Source organism: Puntigrus tetrazona, chromosome 19, assembly GCF_018831695.1.
Source record: "Puntigrus tetrazona isolate hp1 chromosome 19, ASM1883169v1, whole genome shotgun sequence".
Lineage (NCBI taxonomy): Eukaryota > Metazoa > Chordata > Actinopteri > Cypriniformes > Cyprinidae > Puntigrus > Puntigrus tetrazona.
Window position 1 is genome coordinate 6,804,431 of NC_056717.1, and position 17,549 is coordinate 6,821,979.

Consider the following 17,549-nt stretch of genomic DNA (forward strand, 5'->3'; position numbering starts at 1 on the left):
AGTTTACAGTATTTATTGTAGATTTTAAAAACACATTTTACACAGGCTCTGAGTAGCCTATTAAATGTCTGCTGAAAGATAAGACAAGAGGTAGGACCCATGGAAATATCGAATCAGCTTTCCAACACTGAGGAAAACTCAGTAGGCTAAGTATGTGTGGGGCGGAGCTATCAAAATAGGGCCAAGACCATTTTGGGGTAGGGGCATGTTTGTTTTGGTGATTGCAAATACCAATATTTTCCCCAAATGCTATATATCAGTACCTTAAATGTACCAATATTAGTACAGATGAAAAAAATCATGTGTACGTTGTGTCATTTACAGTGTTACAACCAAATTTTACAAGCTGAATGAACCTTAATGCAATAACTGCATTAATTCCTAACTGACAGCAGTGGCAGCTGGTCCTTTTCAAATGTGGGGATGCACAGATGCCATCTGTCAACGACCAAATGTGTATTCACATGTATATTTTTTATTCCACTGACTGTCTGCAATGCTGCTAACAGCAGCTTCCCACTTCTCACACCCTCTTAGAGCAATCGCCATTGATTTACACATTTCACTCCACCAGCTTATCTGAAACAATACAAGAAGGCCTTTTCTTTTGACCTCCTCCTTAAAAAGTATTAAAACGGTGACTCAAAATCTATTTTTTATCGGCCTGCCTCCTTCACTCTCTCATCACTTCATTAGTTCCCTATCATTCTTTTACATCCTTCCTAAGGCTTTCAATCGGCACGTCTGGCAACACCAAATTGTAGGAAACGAGGGCACGCGAGACTGTGTGTGTTTTCGGGGGTCTTTTCGTCAGGCTGATTGGCGTAAGGCGAGTACGGCTGCCTTTTATTCCTCAGCACAATTATGTTCTCTCTCCTGTACAACATACAAAGGCTGCCGGCTTTTCACGGGCGTCTCTAATGGAGAACTACTGCTGTGGGTTAATGATGCCTGCATTACAGACATCTGTGAGAAATAGTGAGGGCTTTTCATCTGCAGTAGTACCTCGACCCATGCCGGCGACTCTATAGTTCAGGACTCTAGCGTTTTTCCTTGTAAGCGCTGTAAAGCGACTCCAAGTTTATAGCTTATTAGAGCTCAAGCAACGTGGCTGTCAAACAGCAAAACCACAGAGAGCTGTACTAAGAGCGCAGAGTGCGGCTTACGAGGCTAGAGTAAAAACAGGAAATTTAATAGGGCATTGCCTAATAGAGCTCTTTAAGTCTTCAACTTCTGTAGATGCAGCTACTCTGCCATACACTTCCGTTAATAAGCGCGCATATGCTCCTTCAAGACACATCCAGATACTCTTTGCTAATTAGTACTTTGCTGCAGTTCTCGGAGTGCTAATTAGGTGGTAGCTTATTCAGATCGGCTGAACCCGACTAGTTCTTCCCGTCACGTATGTGAAGACTTATTAACGAGCTTCTCTGAATTTCCTGCATTAGTCTGGTTCCCTCTAGAGCTATACCTTTAGACACAGCATGTGAGCTCAGACTGCGCCAAGCTTTACATGACAGTGCACTGACATGAAGGCACCACCATAAGTTGCGTTTTGGATACCGGTTTCTGATGGCACAAGTGTAGCTTCTTAACGACAGCGTTTAGCATGGCTTAAGTGCTCCTCAATCTACGCCAGCACTGAAACACCACTGGCCAGCATAAAGTGAGTCAAAACGGAAAAAAACAAAAAAGGAATGAAACAATGCAAAGGAAAAAAAAAAACAAGAAAGAAAACAAAGCCAATGAAAAAAAAAAAAAGCTATGAAACATAATGTAATACAAAGCAATCAGCAAAAAAAAATAATCAAAACAAAAGCAGTGAAAAAACTCAAAACAAGACAGCAAAAAACAAAACCCAAAAGCAATGAAACACAAAACAAAACAATAAAAAACATAGCAAAGCGAATCAAAACAGCAAAAAAGCTATGAAAAGTAAAAAAAAAAGCAATGAAACAATGCAAAGCTAAGCAAAACGGAGCAGGAAAGCAATGAAATATAATGGAATGCACAGCAAACAAAAAAACAAAAACAAAACAAAATCAAGGAAACTGCTCAAAGAAACACAAAGCAAAAAACAAATGAAACCTAATGCAATGCAAAACAACCAAGAAACAAAACAAAAGCAAAGAAAACAACATAAAGCAAAAAAAAACCCCAAAAATCAATAAAACGCGAAGCAAAACGCAGTAAAAAACTACAGCAAAGCAAAACAGAGCAAAAACAAAACAAAAATAAATAAATAAAAGCAAAACAGAACAAAAATAAACAAATGCAAAGAAAACTAAATTCAAACAAAACATTACTAAATCAATTATATTGAGAGAGCACAGTCAAATAATGCAACTACAACTTTGAGCCACTCATTAATATGTTATTCACAACCTCTTTCCCATGAAGAAACCTCTCCAGAATAGTGGCATATTTATGGCTGATTGTTTAAAATGGACGTCATGTAGGTGCCACCTAGCTTTTACTGAAGTAGTTTCTAGTGAAATGTTGCCGCCCTTTGATCCAGAGCCAATTTATGTCGTATATGCATATCTCATCATTTCCAGATCACCGAGCCCATCCAAGTTATTAAGTTATTAAGTCATGTCGAGCAAACAGCCCCGATGACTCACGGGCGAGCTACATTTACTCGATCTCTCCTCCTACAGCCAGCGTAATATCACAACCCGAGAGCTGTTTATAAAAGACGACCGAAGCTGCGGATGTTTTTGCCATCTTTGCCGAGTGGTGGCTGGGGCCTACTGCGCCTCCTCCTCGCAGAGCGGGAAAAAAAGAAAAAAAGAAAACGAAGCGCGAGAACAAGCCAAGCAAGTCGGTTTGATACCTGATTCGCTTTACGGATGCAGAGGCGGACAGAAATAGCGCCGATTGTCATAATTACTCCAAGGCATGCATTTATGTTGAGACTGTGTCACAGTCATTAGCCAGAATCATGTGTTAAGCAGAGTTCAATGAACTAATGAATGATTCAGCGCGCAGAACAGCTCTCGCACTGAAATCCATGAATTACTGTGCAAATGACTGGAGGAAAATGACACCGCGTTAGTGAATATCTGCATGATTGTGCGGCGCTTTCGTCGCCGTCCGCCGGCACTTTCCATCCGAGTAATTTACTCGCACATCTACATATATAAATCGCACTGACGCAGGTCGTGTTTTATGCATGCCGAATGTTTAATTCGGAGCGCTTCGGTGCGATAAAAAGGTCGATTAAAAAGTGATAGCCGTGGAGGTCGAAGAACAATTGCACAGAAACGGAGAGCGATGAAAGCGCTGTCACTCAAGTCTCACCTGGTCCCACGGACAGATGATCCCGCCGAAGAACATGAAGAGGTAACCCATGGCAACCAGACAGCCCCAGATGAGCAGGGAGAAGAGGCGGAGAAGCTTTTTGAAGACCGATTCAATGCAGACGAGGATGAAGATGGCGAGGAAAATGGCCAGAGTTGTGGGCACGGTCATGATGAAGGCCATGTGCTCCTCCATGCTCTGTGGAAAAATAATGACAGGTCACGGATCGGCCGATCTTGCACATTCAGAGCCGGACTGAAAAGAACTGAAAGACTCTGACCCTAAGTTCAGTCTATTCCCTCCAAACTTTTCCATTAGCATAATGCGTTCTGTCAAAGTTGGGTTTTTAATGGTGAATTATTAATATGGTCAATTAACATTTGAAAAACACTCAAAATGTTAGTGCGGTAGTGTTGTATTGGGTTTGTGCTCATAAACTAATTAAATCAATTAATGTACATTAAAATCAACCCATTTTACTTCCATAATGAGTGAAACAGGATATGCAATGAAAACGGGATAAATTGATTCACTGTAAATGTTTTTAATGTTTTTGAAAGAAGTCTCTTACGATTACCAAACATTTATTTGTTTGATCAAAAAAGCTGTAAAACAGTAATATTGTGATATATTATTACAGTTTAAAATAACTGTCTTGTATTTTATATAGAGAATGTGAATCTATGTCATGCCGCTTTGCAAGCTGGGGCATTGCCGCCATTTTGAGAGGATCACCCTCTGCTGCCAATGCAGAAATGCACAGGGATACCTCCTCATCTTTTGTTTTGGGCTTTCAGTTAATGTTCACGTTCTTAATTTGATCGCTCGCAGGGCAGAGAAGCAATTTTATTGCTTCACGTGATAATTCGATTTGCTTTCTCTTATGTTTTGCATTTAGTTTGCTTTTATCTGATTAATGTGAAAAAGGTTTCTCCCGCTGGATGTGCCCTGCTGGTTCAGCCATCATATGGTAGATTATCCAAATGAAGTGTTTATTCAACAGAAGTCAGTCCATTTCTCCGTTGAAAGCATTTTAATGACTAAGTATAATTGTTGTCATTGTCAGTATTTTTCCCAGCTAAGTCTTCTCTGGTAATATATTTTAAAATTCCATTTATTTCTGTGATATAAAGAATTTTTAGCATGGTTATATGCTGATTTGCTGCTCAGGAAAGATTCGTTATTTTTTATCAGTGTTGAAAACAGTTCTGCGACTTACTTTTTTTTCAAAAACTACTTTTACTAACCACTTTTATCGTGCTTCTGTCTTGTTTTGGGAGGCTTTAATAAATGCCACCGCACGGAAAGGAGCGAAAAGCACATTCTTTGAACTATTTCTTTTTTTAATTTCACTCTACAAAATAGGCAAGACTGATTTAGAATGAAATGAGCTTGAGCGAATTAGTTATTATCGGTAGGACTATCCATTCCAAGAAGCAAATGATCAATTTAGTTTCACGCTGACTTTAAAGAGGCCGACCGTGACCTTTCATGAAGTCTGTATTTCTACCTGAAGCTCTCGTCGCCATTCGGTAAGTCTCTGTTTGACTGTATAAGAGTGTGAGGGACTCGGTCTAGACTTACAGTCACACACTCACGCGCTGTTCGTCTACTGCAGACGGAGACAGAAATAGACGAGAGCTGCGGCAAGAGGGTACAGTCAGAGGAGAGAATTTTAATAACTACATTATAGCTACATTATCTATGCAGATTTATTGCAGATGACTCATGACATATGCCATGGAGGGTTTATTACGGTTTGAATTGAGCAAAAGACGACTTCATCCTCTGGCCGTCATTAAAGCTCTTCTAAAAAAATTGACATCACAGATTACAAGCGCGCCATTCGGATAGTAATTATTTATTTGAGAGGTGTGTGTGTGTGTGGCTTGTAAGGCTGCTGTAGATGTGTTTAATGCGGTGTTGCACCATCGGTTCGGATGACTGTGTGCGTGTGTTTTGTGAATGATGAGAGAGCATTGAGCTGGCGAACTCACAGTAATATAATGCCTGTACCACAGTATGACTCACCAGCCATTAGAGGAGACACCCCAGGGAGTACTACAAATTCAAGGGAACTCTGGCACGCAGATCGAATCTCAATGAACTCTCGGGGAACACACCCTTTCTGTTTCCATTAGCCGCCAGACAGTCAGAGAAGACACCTGCTCCGCTTTTTCACGCACCGAAATAACTCAACATTGATCCGAAGCCGATACTGAAAATGAAAGAAAGCGATGCTCGATCGTGAAAAAAAGTTGCTGTCACAAAGCTAGAGCGTTGATAGATTTTTGTTGCAGGCTCAAGTCAATAAAAGCGGCGCACGGAATTCAGCCGATTGGTTTTTTTGAATGGGATTTTGTTCGAAAGCCTGAAATAATGTGTGCGGTGAACACTAGCTCAAGATATTTTCACATTTTATTCCAGCATATGAAATGCATTGGTAACACCCCGACTGTAATTTTATAAAGCTTTTACCTTTCTGGAGTTGGAGACTGTTATTAAACAGTAAAACTCATCTACTTTAGTCGCTTTGACAGCCTTGTTGTGTTTATATCAGTGCTCTCCTAAATTATTCTAACTCTAACTTTCAAGAAAAATGTTTTAAAAAAATGTTTTTCGAAGCACGGCATATTTTGCTTACAGCCTACACTAGGATTTCTACTTATGATGATTGTATTTAAGCTTCAGAATTCAAAAATGATTATCACGATAAACAAAAAAAAACATGTAAGAATCATCAACTTTTGTTGGCCACATTTTCTATTTTTCACAAAAATAATAAAAACAAAACATAAATAAATAAATTGTTAAGGGAACCAGGGTGATATCAATAGAATATTTTTAAATACTAAAAGCACATTAAAACAGCATGTGAAAACTTCATACCACAAATCCATAATATATTTTTATTACTTTTAATTTCCAAATGTACTTTTGGAATCTATTTTGTGTTTGCCTTGTCACAGACGCAGATTTTTTTTAATCTAACAATGTGAAAATTCATAAATAAATAATTATTACATTTAAAACTACGGTAAACTAAAATGATATGCATAACATTTAACCAACATTGAGCTTATTTACCCATATAAAATGTAACATATTTGGTGAAGACCTTGTTTAAAGGGACTCCCAAAGATTCTCTTATCATTTACTCGATGATTTTATTTCTACAGATAAGTGCAAAGGTCTTTTAGAAAAATAATGACCCACAAAGCAAAAGCATGCAAAGCAAAACTGATTGTAAACCATACGACCTTAATAGATGAACCAATAATCAATCCTAAATATAGATATCAATTCTAATATAAATATAGACTTGTTGTTTTGCCTTAGAAGACAGGGATTCATGTACTGTATGAGTTATCATTGTGTTCAAGTGTCGACGTTTAAGGTCACTTGCATTATATGGATTCACAGAAGTGCATGTGTCTTCATTCATGTTCATCTGAAGAAAGACAGTTTGAAGGCATGAATGTGAGTAAATGATGAGAGAATTTCACTTTTTGTGTAAATATCCCTTTCACAAGCAGACAGCAGTGCCAGTGAAAAACACCCTGGAGGTATGAGATGTGACGTGAGAAGAACAAGACAAATCAAGGTAAATATCACTTGCTAAGAGAATATTTTTGTGCATAATTTCCAATCGAGCTGTAATTTTGTCAAATGATAACAAAATCCAAAAGTGTTCATCAGCAAAACATAAGAGCCTGTTTTTTTATTCCTAAATGTTTTCAAATGTACCCATTATCATTTCTATCACAGAAAAAAAGCTAAGTATGATGATTGACGGATGTTTTTTTAATTTCACACAAACAAAACAAAAATATAGACAGGATAATGTTAGACTACAAAATAATTAATTCTGTTTTAATTAGTTCTAAGCAAATCCAGAGCCAAATGTGTGTAGGTTAAAAAGACACTCTTTAAATCTATGTGCATTACTTCTTCGGCATCTTTGTCACCTACACACTAGAAAAAAAAGGTACAAAAGCTGTCACTAGGACAGTTCCTTTTGAAAGGTACACTTTTGTACCTTGTTTGCCCCTAAAGGCTGCGTATTAGCACCTTAAAGGTGCCATTCGAGTCTAGCATCATTCATGTCTGCCGTTATGCACCAAGGGATAAATTAAGGTTCATTTAAACCCTCATATAATGCAATAATAATGCTTGCCTTAGCAAACACAATTAACAATGTGCACCCGCTGACATTCCCCTTCTTCTTTCCAGGGCAATTATAATTAAATGTCTACATCAAAGTGCAGATTCTCAGCCTACACGATTAGCCTAAAATACCCATTTTAGGCCCATTCCCATCAGCCCTTCTCTTTCCTGTTCGTCTACTCTCATCACTCTTTCATCCCTCACAGCATGAATCAGACCGGGCTCCTATCAGTCCCTTCTCTCCACCCTATCAAGGGCCAGAGCTCATATAGCCAGCTGATTGTGCATTTGAGCCCATTTAAATCCATTTAACTCCATTTTGCAGAGGCCACAAAGGCACGGAGACGCACACATCGGGGTGCTTTGTTACAGCGCTATGGCTTCCACAGGCACTTCCTGTTCGTTCGCCTGAGCATTTCAGTTTAATGTGAGTTTGTGCGTGTTTACTGTGGTTTCGCAGCCCTGCAGACTTGCTGATGAAACAAAAATGTAAAACATGCCACTCACCGTCAGCAGAAAGCGAACTTACACCGTACCCACACTCTCGTGTATTTTTAACCGTCAAAACAGCCACGTTTTTCATTATCTCACAACTGCAGTAAAATACAAAGGCAAAAGAAAAGAAAATCGATTGTTGCATTGCATTTTGCAATGTGCGTATATATTTTTACTGCTGCGCGCCTGTAATTTTTGGAACGTTACGGAATCATGCATTTTTCATACTTTTATTATTCTTCCAAACTACTGACAGACGCTTATCTCGCAGAAGCGTCTATTACAGCTTGCACATCACTTCTGTATCCATGTTTGTACTCTGCTTCAAAATAAAAGAAAGCTACAGTGGCAAGAAAAAGATCTGGATGAACCTGACACACTTTCAAACGTGTTTCTTACGAAAAATGAAAATTTGATGAAAGATGTGGATGAGTTCGTCAGAACAGATTCGGGGAAATGTAGCATTTTGCGTCACTTCTTCAGCAATGGATACGTAAGAGTGAGAGTTGATGAAAAAGTGACTCACACCACTCTTCTGAAATAAAAAGTTGTGTGTAGCCCACAGTCCATAATTCAAAATAACGCTTCTTCCAGGAAAAAAGTCCATCTACTATTAGTGCCTTCACATCAATATTCACTAAGGTATTTGTTTTCAGACTGTTTTTGCTGGTAAACGGTGCTTGATCTGTGCATATTTCTCTGCTTATTCAGATCATACTAATTTTCAGTGGAGAAAGAAATATTATTAGCAAGAATAAACAGTTTAAAGTTCAAAACAACTCAAAGGTAAATTAGTTTCTAACTAAAAAGCACTTTTTTTACCTCACAAAATGTGAACTGATGGGCTTGAGTTATGTGGTTCTCTTGTGGATTATTGGGTAGCACTTTATTTCAAAAGTCCACTTTAGACCGTTTACTAACAGTTAATAACTTTCCAATGGCATGTCAACTAACAGTCATTACAGTATTTGTAGACTGTCTAAACGACTGCGTAACCAATTACTTTTGTTTTTAACAGCTGTTTAATGAACAAATTAGCTACTTTTAATTTAATATGTATTAATTATTACTAATTATATATATATATATATATATATATATATATATATATATATATATATATATATATATATATATATATATATATATATATATATATATATATATATATATATATATCTTAGAAAAATAAGTTAAAGAGTTCTTAACAGAACTGTTAAACTTTTAATATTTCAAAAAGTTTGAATAATCCACCAAATCAGTGTTACGTGGTGTAACCAACAATGTTTGCATCTATGTGTGGGATCTAATGAACATGTAAAAATAACAACAACAAAAAAAATCATGAACTCAGTAAATGGACTTTCATTCACTCACCATCGGATTTCACTCTCTCATTATTCTTACTCTCACGTCACACATACTGTTGCATCCTGGACTGCATTTTCCATCACCATTGCACTGATGCCACACACACAGCTGTAATCAATCACAGGCTCACCTGCATTCAATTACACACTCACCATTAAGAACAGTTTAACCTCTCTTCCAGGCCAAACATTGCTAGCATATATCCCTCTCCTTTCCTAGTTCCCTCCCAGTTTCCTTGTTAGATTCCCTGTGTTCTGTTTTATGCCTGATGTCTGGAATGTCTTCATTTGCCTGCCGTCTTGGAAGATGTTTGTATCTGATTGGACTGCTTTCTGGTTCCCCCCTACATACCCGTTTGCCACTGTCTGTTTCTTAAATAAAGCTTTGCACTTGGATCCGCGTGTCTCTTGCCTTGTCTGCCCTCGTTACAGTCAAGATCAATAAGCCTCTTAAAATCAGACAATTTGACATTTTTATGATAAGGCCAGGTTAGATTAGATTTTAAATTGTCTTGTGTTACAAGCTTGAAAAGTTTACTTTAGATCTATAAAAAATATGCCTTTGAAAAGGATTTACTCTTGTATCTAATAAAAGTGAAAATACATCCTTAGTGTAATGCATTAAATTCAAACATTCATTCAAAATGGTAAAAAGCTACTTTCTAGTCATCAAGCGCTAAGGAAGCAGCATAAAAAGTGATTTAAATTGAGCGTAGGACCTATAAACAAAGCCAAAATAGCAATTAAAAGCATAATTTGTTGCAGATGCCACTTAGTATGAGTTTTACTCCTAATGCAATGACATTCATACATTTTCAAGTGTGGCTTAAGTGTCTTGATACTTTCTGGTGATGTCAGAAACCAGTGTTTCATGTAATAACCTCTTAATTGGGCTCTTCAACGGTCCAGAACAGGGTGACTTTGATATACGGCAGCACTTTCAAATCTATTTGGTTTGTAAAAAAGCGTGCATTAAGCCATAGCACAAGTACCAATGACAAGCTCATCTTACACTGCATTTCTAATTAACTCAGCCAAGCAGAGGCCAACACATTTTTACAGATGCTGTGCAGCGTGTCAGCGACTGAATTCAATCAAAGCCACTATAAGCGAATCTTAATGATGGCATGAGCTGGTAAGATCAGCTCAGTGTGACGCCGTCATCTCCATAGCTCATCTAATTGATCAACCTTCACGTCCACTTCATCCCACTCCACGCTGTCATTTTCTGCAGTGTTGACGTCAGCTTTATTATTACACGATCTCGCCCAAATCCTCCTTGAATGCTCCCAATGACGTGCCACGCAAATGATCTTGAGTTGGTTTTTCTTCATGTGCAGGCTAAATGGACTGTTGATCAGGAATGTGTTCATGAGCTTGTTTGTGTTTTGCTGTTGTAATTAAAGCATCGGGACGATGTGGGTCTGTGGCTCATGTCCAAATAGTCTGTTCCAAGATTTGGCTCTCAGTGTAATTTGAAGAGGTTAGAATGGGAAGGAGTGCAGCCATTAGAAATTAAATCTCGCTGGTAAGAGGCTTATCATCAGGATGATAGAAAAAAAGTGTCCATTTTTGCCTCGCTATCATTGATTAAGATGGTATCAAATGTATTACTTAGCACATAAATCATTGCCTGATAGGTTATTATTCTTTTCAGCTAAAAATAAGCCAATTAGAAGATGCTTTTTAAGTGAACAATTGGATTAAAGTAAGGTTTTTGTTGAGGAGAGTGGCTTGCTTTCTGATTTTTCATCCGGAGGATCAAAAACTGGTGACATAAATACAAAACTACATAACTGGGAACACCTTAGTTAATGTACAGCAGCACTGCTCTTGCATTTTTTTTTCAAAACACAGCACAAATAAAAGTATTTCAATTTTAAATCAATACATGTATTTTTACTTTGTTACCGTATTTAGGTATTTGCAAGTATATGTAATTTATTTTGAGATATGTTTACTTCACTAAATTCCAAAGTATAATACTGTCATTTTTACATATATACAAAAAATATATAATTTCTCATAATTTCAAACGGAAGAAATTAGATGTGATTTTGCCGATTATATTCAATGAACCTGTTAAAAAGATTCACCAACCATGAACCAATCCTAATTCATTTAGGGCTGTGCAGTTAATCAAATGTGAGTGTCATGCACATCTTGTCAGTACAGCTCTTTATTACGCAATATCAGATTCGCCTGCGATTATGATCAGAAAACTTGTGATGACAATGTACCACTAATGATACTACTAACTAAATGATACGTATGCAAAATAAAAAAACCTGAATCTGCTGAGAATTTGCCCATATGAAATACATGAATGTGGACATTAAGTATATAAATAAACTTCCCGTCAGCTGTAGCATTTTCAAAATAATACAATGTAGTATGTTTGCTATTAGTATTAATCTAAAATTAATGTTATCAATAGTAAAATATTTCACCCAGCGTGACGTATATTTTGTACATATGATTATACTATTTCAACACACGTTTGCCCATTTTTTGTTATTCTTTATTTTTAAATACTATATGGTATATTTTGACTTGTTGCATTGTATTTGAATGCTCAATAACTTATCATTGTGCATTCCAGTTAATCTCAATCTAGTTAACTAGCACAATAAAACGGTTATCAGAGTTATCTGTAGTGTACTTTGTCTAAATTCAGTACTTAACTAAAGTAAAAATGAAATGAAGGATTTGAAAAATGGCCATTTCTTTAACACCGATGTACATTTTACCCTTTCTTTTCTCTTTTTTATTCAGTAATAAAAGGGAAAACCCTTTTAATTAACCAGTGCTCCGTGGCTTGCGCCTTATTAATGTGGCTTTCCAATCAAGTGAACTTTTGTTCTTGTTTTCAGCCCTGTTATCGCACGACTCCACCAGCACTCCATCAATCTTTAATCTCTCAGGACAGTGCAGCAGCAACGCAATCTTTAGACAGATTTGGTGTGAAAAAACAAGATAAGCCTTCAAAGAGGAGAAGGCAAAACTTCCTGCCCCGAACTGAAACAAAAAGGCACGATGGAGGGAGAAACGGCGATAAAGCAAAGTTTGTGTTACGTGACATTTTGCGGCCCCATTAGCCAGCCTGTGTAAAACAGACTGCTGTTTCCAAGATAAGAGCCTCAGCGCTTCAAAACAACATATCCGCGGTCAAACCACAGGAGCATGATGGGAGCTGTGTCACCACACACACACACGAACCCAAGCTCTGCGTAAATGAAAGATGCGGGTCCCTGCGCTCTGGGCAGTAAATGTTACCGTCTGAAAGAATGGGGTCCAGGGATGGTCACAAACGGCTGACTAATTGATAAGCGAGGTCGATGAACTGAGATTTGTTCCGTTTCGGTGGCGATGCTTTAATTAGCATGCTGACAGTGTTCTGGGTTTAAGCCGATGGGGGCTTCAGTCTGCACTTCTGATCTCAGCCCTCCAAAAGCCATGGACTGAGATATCAATTCCATTAAAAACAGGTGATTACTTGATCACGATGAAGTAGGTTTTGCTTTATTTCTCTAACCTAACCTCTCACCCTTCTAAGAAATTCACTAAATAAAAAGCAACCCGTTATTAAATAGGCGTGGGCGATATACCTGATTAACCACAGACTTTTCTCAAACGGTTTGACTAATCGACTATTTTCTCCTTTGCAGCCACACAACTACGTTTGCATGTGTTTTTACGCATTGCAGCTTAAAAACAAGTGATTCAAAGCCATTGAAACATTGGGAATTTTGCGTTGTTGTGAAGGACTTTCGGCGCATTTTGCAATATGCACAAATGTTAAAGAGTTTGATGGCAAACTAAAAATTCCATAAAAACAACTCTCTCCCACCAGTCTTCGCTTCGTACTCTCATCCAGCACCTCTGAGTTTGCCGTGGAGCTGTAAATAAACGGCCAAATCCATGGTTCTCTGTTTGCACATATAGAATTACGATTGCACTTGAAGCTTTCATGAAATTAAAAATTAAACACCCAAATCTGTATTTGGTACCATAACTAAGATGAATTGTATGCTAGTACGTGGAATTCTGGAAGGGGGACGTAAAGATGTGTGCCTTATAACATGTAAAACGGGGAACAAGAAAGTAATATTGCAAAAGTAATGTAAACACTGTAAAAAGGTCACTGGACGCCCATTTTCCATAGGTTGATATGATGCTTTAGGGTCTTAATGAAAAGTCTTTAACATACTTTGGTTAAAATTGATCAAACTAATTTTTTACCCTGCCAAAACCTCACAAATAAATCACAAATCTTTTATTTAACACAAACCAACCACATTAATACTTTGCTAGTCAGCTAGAGATGTTTCATGTTACAGGTCTGTAACCCAAAATGTTTTTTTTTTAAAACTCACTGACGTTTACATGAGAATATCCCATTTGTCCAAACCCGATTTGTTCACATCTGATTTATTTACACATATGAATGAGGCCTGAAACCAATCGGAATCCATGTGATATTTTTCCTGCTTACACGGTCGTGGGCCATATCTGATCTGTGCCACATGGGAGAAAAAAAAAGCGGAACTGGGTCACTTGAACTATGCGGTGTAAATACAGCCTTTGTCTTCCCCTGCACCAGAGTGACACAGCTCACTCAGGGCGGAGCTAAGGTAAGACGGCCTTGTCAATCAACTATGTAAATGTACTTCCACTTTTATACACTTAATAAGAATAAATATATATTTAACCAACACAGTGAAGAATATGTAGCTGTTTTAATACATTTGATTTCCCATTGTATATGTACACTGGGGTTCACCCAGGTTGCATTAATAGCTTTCTATTGTAGTATATTATAAATGTAATTTAATCCTGTGATGCAAAGCTGAATTGTAGGTTTTTAGAGTCATATGATCCTTCAGAAATCATTCTGATATACTGATTTGCTGCTCAAGAAACATTTCTAATGAATGTTTCTTATTCTTACTGTCTTAATATTTACGTGGAAGGTGTACTGCTTTTTTGATAATGATTTCTGGGAGAATAAAAATGAATGTAAATTCATATAAATATCAATCTTTTAAAGCATCCTAAAAATTATTTTAATGAATCCATGCTAAGTACCAAAGTATTAAAAAACTGGCCTCATACCTTTAAACAGAAGTGCAAATCGGATAAAAATGTATCTGATTATGGTGCATCTCAGGCTTGGTTCGAATGAATCAAACTCAAGTTTGTTCCCAACCTTGGTGCAGATCTTTTGGGCAGGTGTTAATACAGCAATGATATGGACCAAAGCAAGTGAACTAGAGGACTTTCCTGGTGTGAATACACTCTCAGTTATACAGGCCTTGCTTCACACACTTAGCTTCATAGCAGTTAAGGTAATTCACTGACTAGCTGGTTTTGAAATATGTAGTTTTGCAATCCTCTAATAGGGAACAACGTGTAAATTGCTTAGCATCAAGTGTGTTTTTAATTCCAAGTCATAGTCTTCTCGTAACTAGCTAACTTAAATGATTCGCTTTTTTTTCTCCACATTAGATTACACTCAGAGAAAACTTCATTACATTGAGGCAACCTTAGCGTTTACAGTGCACTCCAAGCACACCGACTTCAATAATCTACAAGCCCATTACACATAAACACAGACAACCGAGCATCTGGTGAGAGAGAAAGAGAGTCAGAGAGAGAACGGGTGAAACAGCAGGTGAAAATGAGGGTTGCAGAAGTGGCGCTCTCAGAAAACCGCTCTCTCACCAGAGAGATTCACACAATCTGCCACGCAGAGAAAAAACACACACACCCGCAGACACAGAGAGAGTGCTGCACTGCACACACGGGTAAAAACACTCTCACAGACAAAAAAAAAAAACATTTCTGCAGCGCTACCACAACCACAACTGTGGGAAGAGAGAGGAAAATGAATGGCCTCCCAAAATAGGAACAAAACAAAAACATTTTAAAGGGATAGCTCACCCATTCAGTCACTGCCAGTGAAAAAGTCTTCCTGTTTACAATGACTTTTCATTATTTTTACATCACAATGGATGTGAACTAAAGCCTCAAAGCTTCAAAATTGATACAAAAATGTCATAAAAGTCTACTGAAGTCATGACGGCTTTGTTTGAGGAACACATTGAAAGCGCACCTACAGTCTGTTTAGCGTCAAAAATGTTATTTGTGAACTGTATTTTAATTTTTGAATTAATCATTTAGATCGGTTTTGTGAATGGCTTATATGTTGGTCTACTATTCGCTCACAAAAAAATATTGTATGACTACAACATACTAGGAACAGAGCTATGATGCTTTTGCCTTTTTTTGAAGCTTTGAAAGCTTTACTCACTATTTATTGTAATTAAAAGAAAAAGAGTGACCAGAGCATTCTTCACAATTACTCTTTTTGTGTTTCACAGACAAGTGAAAATCAAAATTTTGGGGTGAAATATGATGAACGGTTCTCAGCTGGTATGTCTTTTTTGATGGTGTTGCAAATAGAAATGAAAATACAAGCTTATCGGCTTTTTTCATTTTAAGATTACACCTATTAGTTGCTTATTAGCATGTTTATTACTAGAATATTAGTCATTTTATTAGCACTCATTAAGTACATATTAATGCCTTATTCTACATGACCTTATTCTAAATCCCTTATCCTACCCAATACCTAAACAACAACTACCTTAATTTAATTTAGGGAAAAGTCGCATTTAATAGTGAATAAGTGTTACCTATTCTAAAGTGTTACAAAAAGCACTTTCCTTTTTACTATTGCCAACAAAGGCTGTGTGACCAATCAATATATGCTATTTCAGCACACGTTCATCTCTAACTTAGAAGCCAGCCAAATTTAACAGATGCCAATATGAGCGGCTAACACAACACACCCTCAACCTGAAAACCATTTACCAAACTAAGCTAAGGTCAAATGAAAGTGTTAGGTACCACGAAAACTCACTGTTCAGTCTCAACTTTCAACGCAAAGTCCTGAAGCGAAACCAGTTAAGAACCCCCGAGAAGCACTGTGCAAGACAGAAAAGTACAGAAGAGTAGGTGGATAAAAAACAGAGAGTCTCACCAGTCCGGTGGCAAAAAACACGGCGAGCAGAGCCAGACACGCTCCCATGACGATGAGCAACAGGAACACGATGAGCGGATGCTGCTGGCTCATGCGGTAGTAGGACTCGTACACCCAGTCTGGAGACTTTAGCCCCCCGGATGATGCCACCATGTCCTCCGGACCCTCCAGCAGGTATGCCGTCTGTTGGAACATAGGGTCCGGCTGGACCCCGGAGCCTTCGTCTTCGTCCTCTTCCTCCTGCTGCTGCCGTTCTGGCTCATCCTCTTCCGTAAGGGTGCTCAGCTGCGGCGGCTGGGACAGATGCGTCCCGCGCCAGGGCAGGAGAGAGAGCGCTGCCGCACGCAGCATTCTCCAGCCAACATGATGAACTGAGCAGCGGAGAGCGACTGAGACACGCACGAGAGAGAGCGTGTGAGAGGAGGAGGAGGAGAGAGAGGGAGAGGGAGAGAGAGAGAGAGAGAGAGAGTGTGTGTGTGTGTGTGTGTTTCTTTGACAGGGTGCAAGCTCTTAGTACTACTGACTCTGTGTCGTAGAAAGGAAGAGAAAGTCTTCAAAAGAATGTGGAGGGAAGAGAAGAGGAAAAGGGAGGAGAGAGGAAAGGGAGTGGTGGGCTTGACGGAGATCCAACATGCACAGTATAATGTCTGCAGCGCAGCACGTGGTAAGTTCAGTGATATGAGTTAATCAGAGATGACTGATTAGACACCCAGAGGAACATGTGTCGCTCAGATGTTGCTCTTTCATCACTCGGGAGACTTTTGCACTGTTATGCTTCACTGAAGTATCAACTTAGATATTTCTTGGGTGGAATATATAAATAAATAAAATAACTATTAATTGAGATTAATTGCATCCAAAATAAAAGTTTTTGTTTGCATAATATGTGTGTGTGTGCTGTGTATATTTATTCCGTATATATAAACAAGCATGAGTGTAACAGTTTATAAGCAAGTTAATAAATCCTGATTCTATATCTATAACATATGCATGTTAATACATGTAAATATTTTCAAAATATATAAGTAATAGGGACAGGTAGAATTGTAAACATCAAACAGAGCAGACAAACATGAACAGATACTTGTGAGGATTAAGGCAGGCGGCAATGTGATACATGTGATGTGCCTGGTCCCTCGTCTCCTCACTTCCTTGGATCTAGTCGTTAA

General features: G+C 38.1%; 1 protein-coding gene across 3 annotated transcripts in view; it reads right to left on the bottom strand.

Annotated features, from left to right (window-relative positions):
• adcy2b (adenylate cyclase 2b (brain)) overlaps positions 1-16,891 on the bottom strand; it is a 51,451-nt gene extending 34,560 nt beyond the window's left edge. For 2 of the 3 annotated variants that reach the window (XM_043218253.1, XM_043218251.1), the window contains exons 1-2: positions 16,381-16,890; positions 3,304-3,501 (exon numbers count right to left, since the gene is read on the bottom strand). In XM_043218253.1, the coding sequence (XP_043074188.1) occupies positions 3,304-3,501; positions 16,381-16,731 (549 nt within the window). In that variant the 5' untranslated portion in view covers positions 16,732-16,890. Of the gene's footprint in view, positions 1-3,303; positions 3,502-16,380 lie in introns of all 3 variants that reach the window. The other variant, XM_043218252.1, reaches the window with a different exon arrangement.
• Positions 16,892-17,549: the final 658 nt, after the last annotated feature.